Below are 17419 nucleotides of genomic sequence, written 5' to 3' on the forward strand. Positions count from 1 at the left end.
ATGGAAGTTAGCATTTAATACCATAAAAACTTTCAGTACCCGCATTTATTATTAAATAATTATTTATTTAATTCTTTAAATTGTTCAGATCTTACAAAATATCTTACATAGGACAAAAGAAGTGAGTCTTACATCGATAGCATATATATGAAATTTATCTCTACTTTCGCTTGCTGACTAAACACGAACAATTTTCTTCTTGAAGTGTTTTGTTGGTTTAGAAAATTTAGTAACATTTATTACTGATTTAAAACGTTGCCTTTCAATTAAAGCACGATCATATCTATGTTCTTATGATTCATATCTTTATTTTAAGAATTCATAACTTTTTACTGTTATTCCTTCTATGTTATTTCTGTTTTGTTTGTAGTAAAATTTCACTACTAATAAAAGATCTTGTACGGTTTAAAACTGTGTTATGAGTATTTTATTTTCGTATTTTCATGAAAAGTTCTTCTAAAATTTAAAATATAGTGAATTAATTTAATCAAAATACTTGTTACATTTCACACATGCTCACTCTTTTCTTACATGCGCCCGTGGTGCCTGTAAATCGCTAAAATGTGAGAAAATCTACCAACCACCCAATTAAAGTAATCTAAATAAAACACCATCTTCATTAAAATTCCAAAGTGAGTATTCATATAGATGCCAGTTCCACAAGCTGATCTACCTGTATCCATACAAACAAAATTAACACAAACAGAATTTCCCTTTCTGTACAAAGTGAGTATGCTTGCCGAAAATATAGCACAATTTCCAAACAAAGGATAAAATTTAATCTAGTGGAGCAGACAGAGTTTGCACATCTCACACACTGTATATGTATGTATATATTATCTGAATCTTACAATGATAGAACCTGAGACAAGAGAGGCCAAGGCAAAGGCCACAAAAGCAACCAAAGACAAAGCCACAGATGCATTTGCCATGTAGGGGAACTTGTCCTCGCCCCAATTGGATATCCAGTCATAAGCTCTAGTGGCAGCCGATGATGATGATGACATAAGAAGGTATGTCAATATCTGCATTTTAAAACCAGAACTTCAGCAACTGGTAAGGTTTATAATCAACGATTATAAGTTCAATTAGAACGTCTAGAGTAGAAGTGAGCATTTAGCCTATAATCTTAGCCATCCTTTTAATAAATATTCATTCTAGAAGTGAGACAAAAAAATCATAAATCAGCACTCATTATGGTAAGGTTAATACTACCACCATCATTTATTTCTTGCTGGTGAAAAAACAAGAATGGATGTATACAGTATAGTCCATTTCTATAGCAGTGAGGTGATTTTTATTTGGTTACCTTTGAACCAAAATTTGCTATAAAGACAGTTGACATATTGAAACAAGTAGTATGTGTTTGGATTTCTATTTTATTGACAATACTTCTTCGTTAATGCATTGAAAAGTGCAATATTTCTGTTCAATGCTGCTCTAATGGCTTTCCAAACAAACTTATTGCAGTTGAAATAACGTGTTGAAAGAATTAAGTTTTAAAATTCTTCTGTAAGAAAATCAATTACATGACGTTTTGTAATATCGGAATTTACAAATTTTTTGAAACTCAAGAATTAAAATTTTAACCCTTACTATTGTTTGAAGTGAGCGTTTTAGTCTCAAATTGAGTTTCATTATTTAAACAATAAAAAAAATAACAGACTACCTCGAATTTAGAGTAACTTTATTTTCGGTCTTTCAAATTTAAAATTGACCCTTTTAGTCCTTGTAATTTGAAAATAAAAAATGCTTCTTCTTGTCCTTTTCCCTTAATATCATTAAGGATTTTGCTTAGATGACTTACAATTATAAGTTGTTTGCATAACAACCTAATTCGATTTTGCATTCTTATCATCAGCCTACTTCGAATTACTCAAGCTGACTTTTATGTACATAATAAAACATTTGAGTCGAGGGTCTAAATCAAGTCTTTTTTTTTTTCAAATTACAATAACTCATTTGAAACAAACTCAACTCAAAATTGAAGGACTAATTATTGAAGATATATAAATACTCCAAAATTAAAGGACATAACTTTTTGTTGTCCCATTCCACTGTTTTTACTGAACATTTTACCATCATAGTAAAGTTCGACTTCAGACAACCCAAAATTGATTTTAGCAAACTGTGTTGTAAGACAGCTAACAAGAAAGAAAAGTATAGATGGGGTATGAATTAAAAAATCAATAAGACAAATGACCAACTTTAAGAAAGCAAACGACAACACAAAACATGGAAAGAGAGTAAAAAGGTGTCCGAAAGGTGTTATACTTTACATTTCTCACAGGATTGATTATTAGTTTTCACAAACAAATATTCCCAACTCCCACTCCCGTCAACTCAACTGAACAATAGTCTTCGGTTGTGGTTCCTCAAATCATTCAATTATCATCATTATCGAGCACAAATCACGCAAGCACCAAGCAACACAACAAAATTTCTGATTGAATAAATTCAAAAGCCAAGCGAGGCTTCTATCGATAGTGAACTAGTTGGTAGATAAAACACCATTAAAATCAAAGAGAACAGAGTAATAGCTTTACCTGATCCAGTGCAAAAGTGAAATAACCCCATAGCTGGTGATCCACCACGTGCTTTCCCGTAGCCAAGTACCGCCACAGATCACAAATCTGCAGCCCAGAATGCATAAATCCAATCACATTCACTGACAAACTATACCTGCAAAATCAAACACAAGATATAAAACCAACCCCTTAACTCGTTATTACATAAACAACTAGCTAGATCGACCTCAGTAATATACTACCTGAATTCCTTGTACAAATAGAAAGAGTCGAGAGCCCAACCGCGTTTCTTATCAGCGGCCAGCACCGAGAAAGATGCCAAGCAGAAAACAAAAGCGGTTATTCGAAGACCCAACAAGAGCTTGCTCCACGACGCGATTTTTTTCGTCTTTAACAAACCAGACACATCCGGTCTCAGTCGTCGATTACCGGCGGCTCCGGTGGCTTCTTCGACGTCCTTTACGAAACCCTCCTCGGCACCAAGATCGACCTTGGTCACCACCGCGTGCTCCACTTGGAACCGATGAGCCGTAACCACCGGCGGAGAGAGATGCTGGTCGGCGATCGAGAAGTGGCCGTCCGAAATCGACGAGTCAGATGACGATTCGGGTGGCTGCTTTTGAGGGTGCGGGGAGGAGTGGCCATCGGAGATGGGCGAATCGGTGAGAGAATGAAGTGGCGGCGAAGGGGATTTGTGGGTTCGGAGGGAAGGAGAACTGACAGTGATGGATGGTGAGGGTTCCGAAACAGAGTAGAATTGATTTTCTTCGTTTCTCTTTTGCTCTGGGTCCTGTGCTTCTTGTGTGTCCCCTGAAACCTTTTCGGTTGGTTCCGTTGCTTTTTCTTCTAAGTTCTCTTTCTTCATTTCTTTTTCGGCTGATCTTTCTCACTCATTTGTTGGGTTTAGAAAAGAAATCTCTAACCCTCAAGCGACTTACACCTCTCCCAGTGGGAAAGTACTAATTTACTGTTTTTTTCTCAGTAAATTTTCGTAGTGCTAATACCTCACCATGTTGATTATCATCTCTAACATGTTCACAACACAATTAGCCTTTAGTAAGGATCATTTGTAACGCAAGAATTCAATAGAAGAAAAAACATACAATAAAAGATTGACGGACTAGGCCAATACATAATAAGTAAATCAATTACATTGCAAGTGTCTCTATAATTCAGGCAACGTTGTCCCACTGGGTGAATTAATGATGTCTACTAGCAAAATTGCTTAGGGTGCTAGTTTTCCAATCTAGAAATCTGAGTAAAATGAACACAAAAATATAATGAATACCACTGCTTGGCATATGTACTATACGGTGCCAACACTAAAGATACAGATAAGATAATATTTCTTTACACAACAAAGTCTTTGTATAATCGGCAACGAGAGCGGAGTCAAGCATCTGGCACCGAGTGCTACTCATCTTATGCGCAGATGTTGTGTGTTGTCGGATCTTCCGGTAACACAAAACAAAGGCCTATACAACACCTCATACAACTATGCCAAGAACAAACTATGATAGTGGTAGTTTAAAAAGATAGTTAACGCACTCAACATATTACCTTAGAATCAAAGCATTATTAGAGAATAATTGGGTCTTCACAATAACCAAGGAAAGGCTTTGGCCCATATCTAGGTAAGAGGTAGGTGGTTCATAAATAAAGCATTGAATGCATATAATTATGTAACCGAAAACTCACTTGATCGTCAGAGTGTCTTCTATAATTAACTCTGACACACCGACAAGATCAGGAGTATAAGAAACATATGAGACCAAAAAGACTGGAAATACTGAGATAATTGGGAAGACTAAAGTATATAGAGAAAATGTAGCAAAACTTTAGGTGTCACAAGATTAATCGATCCTTGAAAGAACATTTTGGCGCCCACCGCGAAACCGAGAAATCTTAAGACACCTTATGGTCACTACAAGAAGAATGGTAAGTCAAGTGGTAACCCTCTACGAGTGCTTGGAAGAGAACCATATGGATCATGCAAAAATTCTCTTTGATTTGAGAAAGGAGATAAAAAAATTTAAAGCGGAAGAATGTTGAAAAGATAAAATCGTTAAAAGTTGTGAATGTGCATATGAAACAAAATCTTGAGTGAGATGGTCCCCCTTGAAGCCAAAGTCTAAGCTGAGCTAACTCTCCTAGGACCATAAAGGCAATACCAACAAATTAACGTAGCTATGGCCTAACCTAGACCAAACTACCCATGTCATACGCAACCTTCGGGACGTGGCCAAATGATATATCTTTGCCGAAGAAATAACTAAAATAGAGCTCCCGACAAATTGGCTGAGTCCCATGTTTGAAAAATATGACAAGTTAAAACTAAAGTCACAACCAAATTCGGTGACAACAGTTGCAAAAGTCAAAAGGTTAAAATTCACTACCTATTGGCGGAAGCCAATAGATTATAAATGTGTTATAGGGGGCATCCATGTCTGACCGACTTAAAAGCAATTGTTTTTGTCCAACAATGAAGTTTCTATCCGACCATGGTGACATTATCACCATTCATGTAGATTAGAAAATGGCACGAGAATGCTATGTGATTGGCTTAAAGGTCATTCCTCTAACCCATCTAAACCTTGAAGTACCCCTTTTGAGATGTCATGTGTAATTTTATAATTGCCAAAATTCCAAAATATAAAACTTTAATACCACCTATTAAATAGGAAACTTTACAATATTTTTTTTTCAATAACCACTTGCCAAAAAGGCATTTGAGCAAAACTTTATTATTCAAAGTAAAGCAATAATAAAGTAAACCAAACTAGTTTAACTCGTCTAAACCAAAACTCATTAGAAGTCATTGCAAGTTCAAACCTCAGTCAAACTAATACATTTGCCTTGTTCAAAAGTAAACACCTCCAACTGATTTTCATAAAAACTCTCAGAAAGCTTTCCCACTAGCATCTGCATCCACATTTGCTTCCGTATAACACTGACATTATACGATTATCGTATAAATACAATGATGTGTCTTAAATTTGGTTAGTTTTCATTAGTCAAAGTGTTCATTTTGCCATTCTAGAATAGCTAATTTTAGCATATTAGGTTAGATTCCTCACTTAGGGTCATTTTCGCATTTTCATAGAATTAGTGTTTATAGAGTGTTTTTAAACATAATTTGAGTGTGGTTGCATCATATTTTGAGTCCTATGGTCTTAGGTTAGTCAAACCTAGTGTTAAGAGTCAAATTTGATCATTTAGCCTTTAAACCATGAAATAGTTGACTTTATAGTTGACTTTTTGAAATTCTTTCAAATTGTGTAATTTGACCTTGTGGAATCATTATAAATGCCTAATTACACTTGTTGGAAGGGGTCAAACACCAAATTTTGAGGTTTAGGGTCAATTGAGCAAATGTCTTAGTTTTCATGTTTTTGGTCATTTTAGCTTAGTTATTCAAGTAATGTATAGGTAGAGCTAATCCTTCCACTTGAGCTTTTGATAAATTTGCAGGTATTCTATCCTTAGGCAAGGTTTAATTGAAGAATTGACGGCCTAGGAGTTCACATAGCAGCAAGGTCAAGTTGGTGGCAAAGCATGAAGTGTGCAAAAATGACATGTTTGACTTTATAGTTGATTTTTGCCATTTGGACTTCAAATCAAGAGCCAATCATTTGGAGCACTTTAAGACACTAATTTTGATTGGTTTGGGCCTTGTGATTGCGAAAAATCTTAGAGGGGGCTGCACATGGAAGTTTGGGCTCAATTGGTGAGAAGTGGCTTAATGTAGAGTAAGTTTTAAGGTAGATTTGATTTTTGTGGCAAGGGGGGACGACCCAGCAGCCTCCTAGGGAGGTTGCAGATTTCTTGGACCATTCCATGACCACATTTTGACAGTAGCACACCACCTCATGCAGCAGACCGGAAATTCCCTCAAAAATCACCCATTTTCATTCCATTTTTGCTTTTGTAAGCTTTGATAGCTCAAGCCTTAGTGAGAGGAAGGTTGGGGCAACTCCTTGTACTCATTTTTGGTATTGTTATCTAGATTTGAGCTTCAATGAATGAAAATTTTAGTACTATTCATTTGGTCTATGGTTTCATAATGTTCATCATCATTTTCCACTAAACCACCACCTTGACTACCACTTTTTGAGCTTGAACACCACCTTACCTTATCAAATCTAGGTTTTGGAACTAGGCCTATGAATTGTTGTGTCCAAAAGACCTCTATACATCATTGTTTCAGAGTAAACAAGATGAATGGGTTGGATTCAAGGCCATTTCATTTCACTCATATAGGGCGTCAAGCATTTCCCGGGTGGTATAGGGCGTCAGCCAAGCTCATTTCACTCATATTTCTCCACTTCATTACACTCTTGCTACAATTTCGAGTTTCTTTTCATTCCACGATTTCACACACATCACTTTTAAGTTTCTTTAACTGTTTAGTAGCTTAATTTTAAGTTCCACCATCAAATCACAAAAATCCCAATTTTGCACCATTTTCACGTTCACACACACCATAATAACTATTCCATTGAATTTCGCAGTGATTTCTCAATCATTTTAAGTTGTGTAAATTTGTATGCACTCCTATGATGATTCCCAAGCATTTGAAACCATCACACACCCAATTCCATTACTATTTCACCAATTCACATCCCTCTACATTTTCTCGTTCACGTTCAACATAGATACATTATTCCATTTGAATTTCGCGTGATTTAAGCTTTTTGATTTGTTCTTGAGCTTCATTCATTATCCTTGGATGTTCCTCAAGCGATTTGAATCATCAATTTGACATTTCCTTCCATGAATCGCCGAATTCGAAGTTATGCATCTCATTCATTCGCGTTTCTACATAATTCTGTGATTGTGAGATTTCAATGATTGTTGTTGCAAATTGTTTTGGGGGGTTTCATTCATGGCATCATGACAAAGTTTTCTGCATTTTTAATTGCATTGTCATTGCACGAGTTGGTCGAATTGATCGAAATTGCATTTCTGCTCAAATTTGAGAATTAATGTTCATTAAATTGAGAACTTTGGGTGTAGTGCACCAAATCGAGTGATTCCAATTTCTAAATGCAATTAAGATAAATTATAATTATTCTACATCATTACATTTTCAATTGCATGATCAAAAGATCCCAATTCAAGGTTACAATATGTTCTTGATTTTGGACAGATTTCGAATTTAATGAATTTGGACCAACTTACATGTCATGCACTCATGCATAGTTATAGCATTTTTTTGCATTTGATGATTTTGTGTTTTCTAATTTTTAAGAGTTGATTTTGAGTAAATTTACCCACTACAATTCAAGCATAAATCTTGAATTTGACTTTAGCCATGTCCATGGATTGATTCCCAAGGTTCTCCCTATACTGCATTTTTAAGGGAAAATTGGTTTTGACGGAGTCTTTTAGGCGACAAAAACACTTTATAACATAACAATACACAAAAGCAAGGGTGAGCTAACCAATTAAAACCTCATTACACAGTATATTTCCCACATATAACTTATCTCGCATTATCCTAGCATATGCATTACTTAACCAAGATAACCACCCATCACATGTTCCCACACTCAAAACATGCAATCATTAACATATTACCACCATGTAATATCCAAAGGTATGACATTCTCTCTTGGAGAGGGCCTTTCCCCTGCTTTCCATAGACTTACAAGCAACAACTCTACCCACTTTTCAAAGCCTTGGGTAAGAATACTCTTGCTAAGCTCATGCCAAAGACTTATGGCTGAAAGAAACCATTTTACCCTAACTCGACAAAGCCCTCTGGGTAAAAGAACCATCCTAGCTTTACAGATATTTTAGAATTCATATTGTCTCATCATATATGTATACACATACATGCAACATCTCATCACAATATCAAAAATACCTCAACTCAACATGTAATCACATCATATCGTGTCACATCATCAAAAGATAAACCATGCATCATCATCATATCATAACCTAAGAATTATTTCCTTACACTTAAGGATTTTAACATACATTTCACCGATAAGGTTTGCACCAAATAATACAGAACCAACAACATTTTTAAACTAGCAACAACACCATGTTTCAAAAAAAAAAAAAACTGCAACAATAAAACGGCAAGAGGCCATGGTCCCCCCAAACTTTTTTTTTTTAATTTTTAAATTCTAAATATTAAAAAGTTTTAAAGTTTTTTTTTTAAATTTTAAATTATATACAACATATATGTAAAATTGAATTAAATTAAATTAAGTATACTTTTATTAATTTTATAAAGCATAACATTTAATGTTAATAAATAATAAAACATAAAATCAAATATAATAAAGAATAAAAACATTTATTAATATATTTATTATTTTCTTTTTCATTGTTTTTTGAGTTTTTCACCTATTATACTCATTTTCCACTTTTACCTCTCTCTTTTTCAAAAAAAAAAAGTTAGATACAAACTCACTATTTTTTCTCTCATTTCTCATGTTTTCTTCTATTCTTGAAAAAAAAATCTTTTCACTTGATAATGAAATATTAGTTTAATAGTTAGCTTTTTTATTTATTTATTTCATGAGTCTTTGTATATTCTTTTTTTATGAATATTGAAGAAAAATAATATATTTCATATGCTTTTTCATAACTAGTTTTTAATTGTGGTTTGATTACTAGAGTTTTCTTTTTCAATAATTATTTATCTAAATTTTTATCATATTATGATCAATTCTTTTTTATTTTTTTAAATTAGGTATACTAATGGAGAATAAAAAAATAAATTTACTTTTTTAAAAGTAATAAAAAAGAAGTTATAAATGAAGATGAAAAAGAAAAACAGATTCAACTTCCTTACTTCTTCCGAAGCATGATACTAAAAATTCAATTAGAAAAGTTAGAGGTGAGGAGTTTGATATTAATTACTTGAAACATGATACAAGAAGCGTTCTTACATATGAAAATATCCAATGAATAAAAAAGTTCAAATTAGAAAAAATTATTTAAAATGGAGTCCATATCAAATACAACTTAAAAATTATAAATTTTGAGTTTATTATTTTGCCCCACCCCCCCTTAAAATCATAAGTCAATTTTAATGATATAGATTTGTAACATTATATATATATATATATATATATATATATATATATATATATATATATATATATATATATTGCCTATTTTAGTAATTTTATTCATAATAGTGCCAATTATAGTTACCAATAACTTTTTATTTTTGGTCACTAAAATAGGTTGTTAATGATGGATTTTCTTATAGTTTTGGTTATAAATGTGAATATGTGTTGTGACTCAACGAGAGGTGGGACACTTTGTTAGTCTCTAGTGATGAGTTTGAGTGTTGACTCCCTCCATAAGGCTTTTGGTGAGCATTGGGGTGTGGTATTCGATCGTAAGTCTCTCTTGAAGAGAAGTGAGAAAGGTAACTCTGCATAGTTGTACCGAAGTTGGATTTCGTCGAAGAAGCTATCTAGGAGAGTGATGGGAAGTTGCACATGTGTCCTTCGCCCATAAGGCTTTAGAGGAGTAGGGGAAATGGACCCTATTTGTGAGGCTTTTAAAAAGTAGGAAGGAACTTTGCTCGTAAGGCTCTTAGGAAGCAAGGGAAGTGGACCCTGTCCGTAAGACTTGTGAGAACTAGGAAGGGTGGTTGGTCTAGTGGTGAGCATGTGTTGGTAAGTTACGAGCAATAGTTATTTTCGATGATAGTATGTTTTCTTTAACTATTGTGTGATACAACAAGTTTTGTGTATTGTTGTGTGAAACCATAAGTGGAATTGAATTGTGTTGTTAGAGATCGTGTTTATGTAAAGTTTGGGTGAGTTTTGAGTAGTATATATGTATATTCTTGTTTATTATGTTTAATGTTTAGTTAGCTCAACCTTATGTCACTAGTGCAGATTCTGGTTTTTAACTTGCCTTATAGACCTCGGTTACTGCGGGACCGAAGCCTATAAGGAGGCGGTGGGATTTTTGAAATTTTTCTAACCTTTTTGCCTCGGGTCTTTACCCAACCGAAGCATACAACTCGTTTTATGCTTCGGTTATACATCAACCGAAGCCTATAACCCGTCAGTGTCTACAAAATTGTCATTGATAGCAGATGATTTGACCTCGGGTGGCAAAGGACCGAGGCCTATAACTCGTTTTATGCTTCAGTTATACATCAACCGAAGCCTATAACCCGTCAGTGTCCCCCAGTATTACAAAATTGCCACTGACAGTAGATGATTTGGCCTCGGGTGGCAAAGGACCGAGGCCTATAACACTTTATGCCTCGGGTGTTTACAGAACTGAGGCCATATCGTTTATTTAGGGTCCCAAATCTCGCGAACCCATCACTATTCATCTTCTCTCTCGCGAACGCAGCGTCCTCTCTCCACCACCGTCGCCCTCCGTCACGATTGCGCCCTCTGTTACTCTTCATCGTCGATTGCGCCTCTGTCCACGATGTTAGTGTTGCAGGTATTGCTCCGCCACCGAACAACACGTGAAAAGCAACCAAATTCCACCACCGTCGCGCCCTCCGTCGCGCCTCCATCGCACCATTTCGCCACAGTCCACCACAACCACCAGTTGGCGACAAACGTTGTCACTGCTCCGTGCCATTGCTCCGGCGAGTCTCTTGCACCTCCTTCACCATTTCCAGCCACCGTTGCACCGCTAATTCTCCCCGGGGTAAATTCAAAACGCGTTATTTCTTTTTTTTTTTCGTTTTGTATATTTTTTTATGATTTAGGTAATTGTTTTGCATTTTAATGAGGTTTTTGGCTGATTTTTGCATTGTTCTTTTGCTATTTTTACGGTCTCTTATTTATTTTATTGTCTCTTGTAGCTCTTAAAGACCTAAGTATCGTGGGTGTGCATCATCTTCCATTGTCATTCAATTTTCACGCTCCCAGGTTCCTAATTCTATTATTTTGTAAGATTTTGTTGTCTGTTATATATTAGTAATATGTTATATATATGTGGTTTATTATTTGCTTAAATATTTGTTTGATTAGTGAGTTAGCCTTAGTTTCCCGTTTGAGATTCAATACGAAAATTATGTATTGTCCTCGAGTTTTCATGTTGAAAAAACTACATTTTTTTTAAAATTAGATATAAAGGGATACAATACTAATAATTTAAATGTATTGAATCTTGAATTATCCGATTGGAGAGTTTAAGAAGATTAAGCACTTTCTAGTAATTTATTAGTGTGTGTGTGTGTGTGTATATATATATATATATATATTAAAATACATATCTTAAAATTCATGAATATTTGTCAATTGTGTTTTGTATTGATCTTTGGGTGCATATTTGATTGTGGTTTATAATCACTTTCATTTCGTGTATCTTGAAGGCCAATGCGAAATGCTGACAAAATTTCGTGAAATTTAAGATATGTATTTTAAAAGTAATATGTACCAATAAAATAAAGAAAGTGAATCTTCTTAAATGGGATAGGGTCACACCTTGATTACGACGTGAGCATTGATTCAATGATTACTGAAATTGTTCACGCAATTTCAATATGGATCGAGATTGGATTAATTTACCACGTATCAGCGTTGAGTATGAGAATGGAGTAGAAGAATTTATAAAATTTGCGCAACGTTATGAGGGGATAAGTGATGATGAGGTGAAGTTCAGATGTCCTTGTGTCAACTATTTGAATGAAAGAAAATTGAATGCAACTCAAGTTAGGGAACATCTTATTCGTGATGGTTTCCTTAGAAGTTATACAATATGGACATGGAACGACGATTAATACACATTCCAACTGTTTCTCGAACTGAATATCTTGCCCATTCCTCCATGAAAGAGCGACGGGAAGAGCGATGTGAAGAGCGAGTAGAAGAAGACAATATGGAGGACATGATACAGGATGTTGGCGTAGAAGCTTTTGCACAAGCGCATGTGTATGAGACGATGTCTGTTGATGCGGAAACTCCGTTGTATGTTGGTTCAACTAAGTTCACGCGATTATCAACGATTTTAAGACTTATGAATTTGAAAGCAACTAATGGTTGGACGGATAAAAGCTTCACAGAATTGCTTGTGCTCTTGAATGAAATGTTTCCCGAAGGAAATACTCCACCCACTCGAAACTATGACGCCAAGAAAATTCTTTGTCCGATGGGTATGGAGTATAAAAGGATACACGCATGTCCTAATGATTGCATATTATACAGAAAAGAATTTGAAGATTTGAAACAATGAAGATAATGGTCAAATAGATATACTATCCCACTTCCACTAAGGTACGTCCAATGGTTGTAGTGTACCTCCCGGCCTTTGGTGTTCAATTTTGGCCTTTTGACATACCAAACATTGAGCAACAAAGTCTACTACATCTGATTTCATCCCATTCCACCAGAAGGACTCCTTCAAATCCTTGTACATCTTAGTCATACCGGGATTTATGCTAAGACGACTTTGATGGCCTTCCTTCAGAATCTGCCTCCTGAATAAAGGTCCTCCAGGCACGAACACTCTACCTTTAAAGCGTAGAATGCCGTCTACTCCCATCTGATAGTCTTTCCCTTTCTCCGTACCCAACCACCCTACAAACTGCTGTAATTCCCAATCGTGCCCCTGAGCCACATAAATTTCATTCAAAAATTCATTGGTGACTTTCAACAAGCTACACTGTATGGAGTCTTGCCCAAACTGCATCCCCATATTCATATCTCTGAGTTTCTCAATCAACTCTAACTCCTTTATCATCATACAAGACATGTGCATCTTCTTCCGACTCAAAGCATCGACTACAACATTTTCCTTGCCCGGATGATAGAGCAATTCAAAGTCATATTCCTTCAGATACTCCATCCACCTGCGCTGCCTCATATTCAGCTCCTTTTGATCAAACAAATATTTCAGACTCTTGTGGTCGCTGAATACTTGGAATTGAGAGCCGTACAAATAGTGCCTCCAAGACTTAAGAGCGAACACAATGGCTGCTAGCTCCAAGTCATGAGTCGGGTAATTTTTCTCGTGTGGCTTCAATTGTCGTGAGGCATATGCCACTAGCCTCCCTTCTTGCATCAACACACACCCCAATCCTAAGTAAGAGGCATCATAGTACACCTCAAACTTCTTACCAGTGTCTAGAATTACGAGTATTGGAGCGGTAGTTAAACACCTCTTCATCTCCTCGAAACATTCTTCACACTTCTCAGTCCAGGAGAATGGCTGATCCTTCCTCGTGAGTTGAGTCAAAGGACTCACCTTCTGAAAACCCCTTTACAAACCTATTGTAATACCCTGCCAAGCCCAAGAAACTTCTCACCTCTATTACTGTCTTAGGCCTTTCCCACTTAAGTATTGTTTCAATCTTAGCCGAAAAACTTAGCACGAATTCTAAGTGTGGTGAGGCTTGAGTGAGCTTCTGGGAGCTGAATTGAGAGGGAGCCAAAGAGGAGGGCCATAATTGCTTATTGGAAATTCTCAAGTGTCAAAGTTTTAAAGCAAAAGGACCCAGGTTAGGGGAGCTGTAAACGTTAATTTACTTTGTCTTTCGATAATATACCATGTAATGTATGAAACTGGATGCATACCTGTGAATTCTGTCATTTTTTTATGTTTCTGGAAAATTTCCAGGAACCGCCTGGCGGGCTGTTCATCGCCACCAGGCGGTGCATGCAATTTTTGCCTTGTTCTGGGTTACTGAAGTGAAACTGCCTGGCGGCACATTCCCGGCCGCCAGGCGACGTATGTGTTTTACACTATTCTGGGTTTTCTTGATGAACTGCCTGGCGGTGATGAATTTCCGCCAGGCGACGCAGGTCTGAGGTTTGGTTTTTGTCATTCTAGGGTGCTTTGACATGATTCTGATCGGAAGGAAATAATGGGTTGGTGATTTAGAGATGATATAACGTCGTATTTTATTGAAAACCAGTATAATTAATAGGTAAAATGGATGAAACAATGTGAATATGATTTTAGGGTTATAATTTGGAGTTTTGGATGAATCAATGTTAATGGTGAATTAGGTGTACTCACATTGTAGACAAAGATAGTTAAAGTTGCAATGTTGTGTCACGATTAAGTGTTTGAGGGTGAAAGCAATTAGGGAACGCAGAGAGAAGTGCTGGAGAATGAGAGAAGGATCTCATGGCTGCTGGGAATTCTGGGAATCTGCTAGAATTGCTTGCACCGCTTGGCAGCACGGGTCTTGCCACCAGGCGCCATCTCAGAAGATTGAGTCTTTACGTGTTGCGGGTGTTGCTGACTGCACTAGGTGAAGGGAGCCATGTTCATGCTACTGGAACAGTTGAAATGAGTAATGTGATGTAAGAACAAATGATAATAGGTAAGGGTTAGGGCTGATTTTAAGTATTGGGAGGGCAAAGAAAATACTAGTATAGTTGAGTGAAAATCTCATAGTGAGTGAGAAACCAGTGGTCCAGACCATTATGGTGTTAGTGGTCCTAGACGATGACTAGAGCCAAGTAAGATTATAAGAATAGCCGGAATTGCCAATTTGTAGGAAGTGTGTAAATTATGGGTAAGGCAGTTGTTAAGGTATGTATAAAGTGATGGAAATCTGGACAGTTAATCTGAGTAAATAATAGAGCTTAAAGTGGTAGGAGTTTACAATGACATATTGATTATTGGATTAGTTGAACTTATGCATGACTAATTCGATAAAATAGATTGATGATATACAAAAGGGAAGTCAGGTGCTTTCTACTTGGTAAGTTGTAATTGAGAATGGTTGTTGATAAGAGTGTATTTATATAAAATAAAGAGGGTTCAACTATTTGAATGCATGATTATGCAAGACCAATGTGGGGAACTTGAATAAAAGTCATGAAAACCAGTAGAAGTTATTACTGGTGTGGCGCCTGGCGGTGGGGTCGCACTCGCCAGGCGATGGCAAGGAAATAGTGGGGTTCTGGAATTGGTGGCGCTTGGCGGAGGGGAGGGTTTCGCCAGGCGATGGCGACGAAATCAGTGGTCTTCTGGAGCACGTTCGCCTGGCGGTGTGGGCTGTCCCGCCGGGCGGTGGTTAATGAATTTGTGATTCTGAGGTGCTTGGCGCCTGGCGGTACGTGTCCCCCACCAGGCGGTCGGGAAGCGAATAGCACCTAGCGGTACGTGTCCCCCGCTAGGCGATTTGGGTGTTCTACAAGGCTTTTGGTGATGTTGCCAAGGTAAGATTGCTGGGTTCCTTGAGTTGAGCTCGAAACGTATCCCTTGAGTTGAGCTTGGGATAGGAGTTAAGCACGTACATTCCTCGAGTTGAGCTCGGAATGGCATCCCTCGAGTTGAGCTCGAGATGGCGGATGAACACGAGGAACCCTTGAGTTGAGCTCGGGTTGGCGAGTGTTGCCAGTGTGAGTGTGCTAGTTGTGGTCAGTACGCATGGGTCCAGATAGATTGCCCTCCTCAGTAGAACGCTGACGAGTTTGGTAGTCTTGGGTCATTACGGACTATGTTCGTATTTGGGAACTCCACCCAGCGTTACGGTGTATGATCAGTGGCATTGGTTCCTGCACGTGCTCTATCGGTTGTGGCCAATAGGTTTGGCAACAAATTATCTTGCGATAATCACTAGAAGAGGTAGAACACGAATGGTCTGGTTGTGGCCAGACGATAAAGAATAAAGAAAAAGATCGTATATTGGTTCTTTGCAGAAAATATAGTTATATGGTTGGATATATATTTATTATTATGATGTATGTTGATTTCATAAGCTCACCCTATCTGCTTGTGTTTGGCGATGATCGTGTACGTGGTACACATGAGCAGAGGATGTTAATGCAAGTGGTGCCGGTGACGCTTAAGTCTATGAGACCGTTCTGGATTATTCAGGTTTTTTGTAATCTTGGATTTGGAATTAAATATTGAAATTATAAAAGTTTAAATTTCCCGCACTTTTGGGAAATGAAGTTTATTCATAAATGCGATTTCTTTATGATATTATTTATTTTATTTATTTAAATCAGTAATATCCTGACGGGATGTTATAAGCTACATCTAGTTTGTCAAGACAACTCGAGCCTCACTTTGCATCATTTTAAAAGATTTACAAAGTTTACACCCTTACACTATCAAACTAAGCAAAACATATACCAAAGACTCTTGAATCACACAAGATCACAACGGCACAACAAGAACCCTCTTGTAGACCAGGAAAAGCACTAGGGACACATACAAAGCTTGAGAAAGATCAAACCTCAGTGGTAGCACAACCCTACCTATCACAAACACCTTCTCCAAGCTTTAAACACATGCCAAAAGCTCCAAGAATTTATCCAAGATCAATCTTCAATAGCTACAATATGAATGATCACGAAAGAGAGAAATTTCCAAAGTTTCCATAACAGATTTGCGCTAAAAAATGGTCAAGTTACCTTTGTTTCGAAAATCACAGCACTTATAGTCAAACTGTTATAAAATTCAATAGGTTGATTTCCAAATCAATCAGTTGATTTCACTTGACTTAAGTGAAATCAACTGATTAAAAAATAAATCAATTGATTGAATAAGTCACAAGCACACTTTCCTAATGATTGATCCATGTGTAGGGCATGCGTTAAGACATGTCAAACATGAATACCATCAAATCTCCATAACTTCATCAACAAAGGCATGATTCCAAAGCAATGGCTCCAAGTAGGTCAACAAAGCTTCATCAAATCTTCATGAGACACATCACCCAGGCTTCACATGTCAACATAAACAAGTAAGAATAGCTCCCCTTACCTAGATTTCCTACTCCAAAAGTGCTCCTATAACGCTTCATGCACAAAATTCAATCTACCCTTGCTCTCTTAGCAAAAGACGTCCTCTTTAGCCTTCTTACACTCTTTAGATAAGATTTCTGGTACTCTCACAACTCATCATAGTAGTTGTACCAAAACCCTTCCCTTTCCACTCACTAATTCTTTTGTTTTCCTTCATTTTCAACCCTAAAATAA

The 17419-nt window shown here is 36.7% G+C and overlaps 1 protein-coding gene across 2 annotated transcripts; it reads right to left on the reverse strand.

The window, feature by feature from the left end:
* Positions 1–594: 594 nt before the first annotated feature.
* On the reverse strand, positions 595–3839 carry LOC114186312 (CASP-like protein 4A1). Of its 2 annotated transcripts, XM_028074369.1 has the most exons (4): positions 3681–3830; positions 2771–3554; positions 2547–2682; positions 595–1025 (listed from the first exon to the last, which is right to left on the reverse strand). In XM_028074369.1, exons 2-4 carry the CDS (start codon positions 3391–3393, stop codon positions 837–839), a joined length of 948 nt encoding a protein of 315 aa, XP_027930170.1. In that variant the 5' UTR covers positions 3394–3554; positions 3681–3830; the 3' UTR covers positions 595–836. The 2 variants fall into 2 exon arrangements, with proteins under 2 accessions (XP_027930170.1, XP_027930169.1); XM_028074368.1 differs by having other exon boundaries at positions 2771–3839.
* Between the last annotated feature and the right edge of the window lie 13580 nt (positions 3840–17419).

This window comes from Vigna unguiculata, chromosome 5 (genome assembly GCF_004118075.2).
Source record: "Vigna unguiculata cultivar IT97K-499-35 chromosome 5, ASM411807v1, whole genome shotgun sequence".
NCBI lineage: Eukaryota > Viridiplantae > Streptophyta > Magnoliopsida > Fabales > Fabaceae > Vigna > Vigna unguiculata.

Bases quoted from the DNA above. Each gene is read 5' to 3' on its own strand.
- LOC114186312 (XM_028074368.1), bottom strand. From the start codon at position 3,393: ATGAAGAAAGAGAACTTAGAAGAAAAAGCAACGGAACCAACCGAAAAG. The intron at 2,683-2,770 runs GTAGTATATTAC...TTGATTTTGCAG, and splicing joins TATTTGTACAAGGAATTCAG to GTATAGTTTGTCAGTGAATG. The intron at 1,026-2,546 runs GTAAAGCTATTA...TTTAAAATGCAG, and splicing joins TCACTTTTGCACTGGATCAG to ATATTGACATACCTTCTTAT.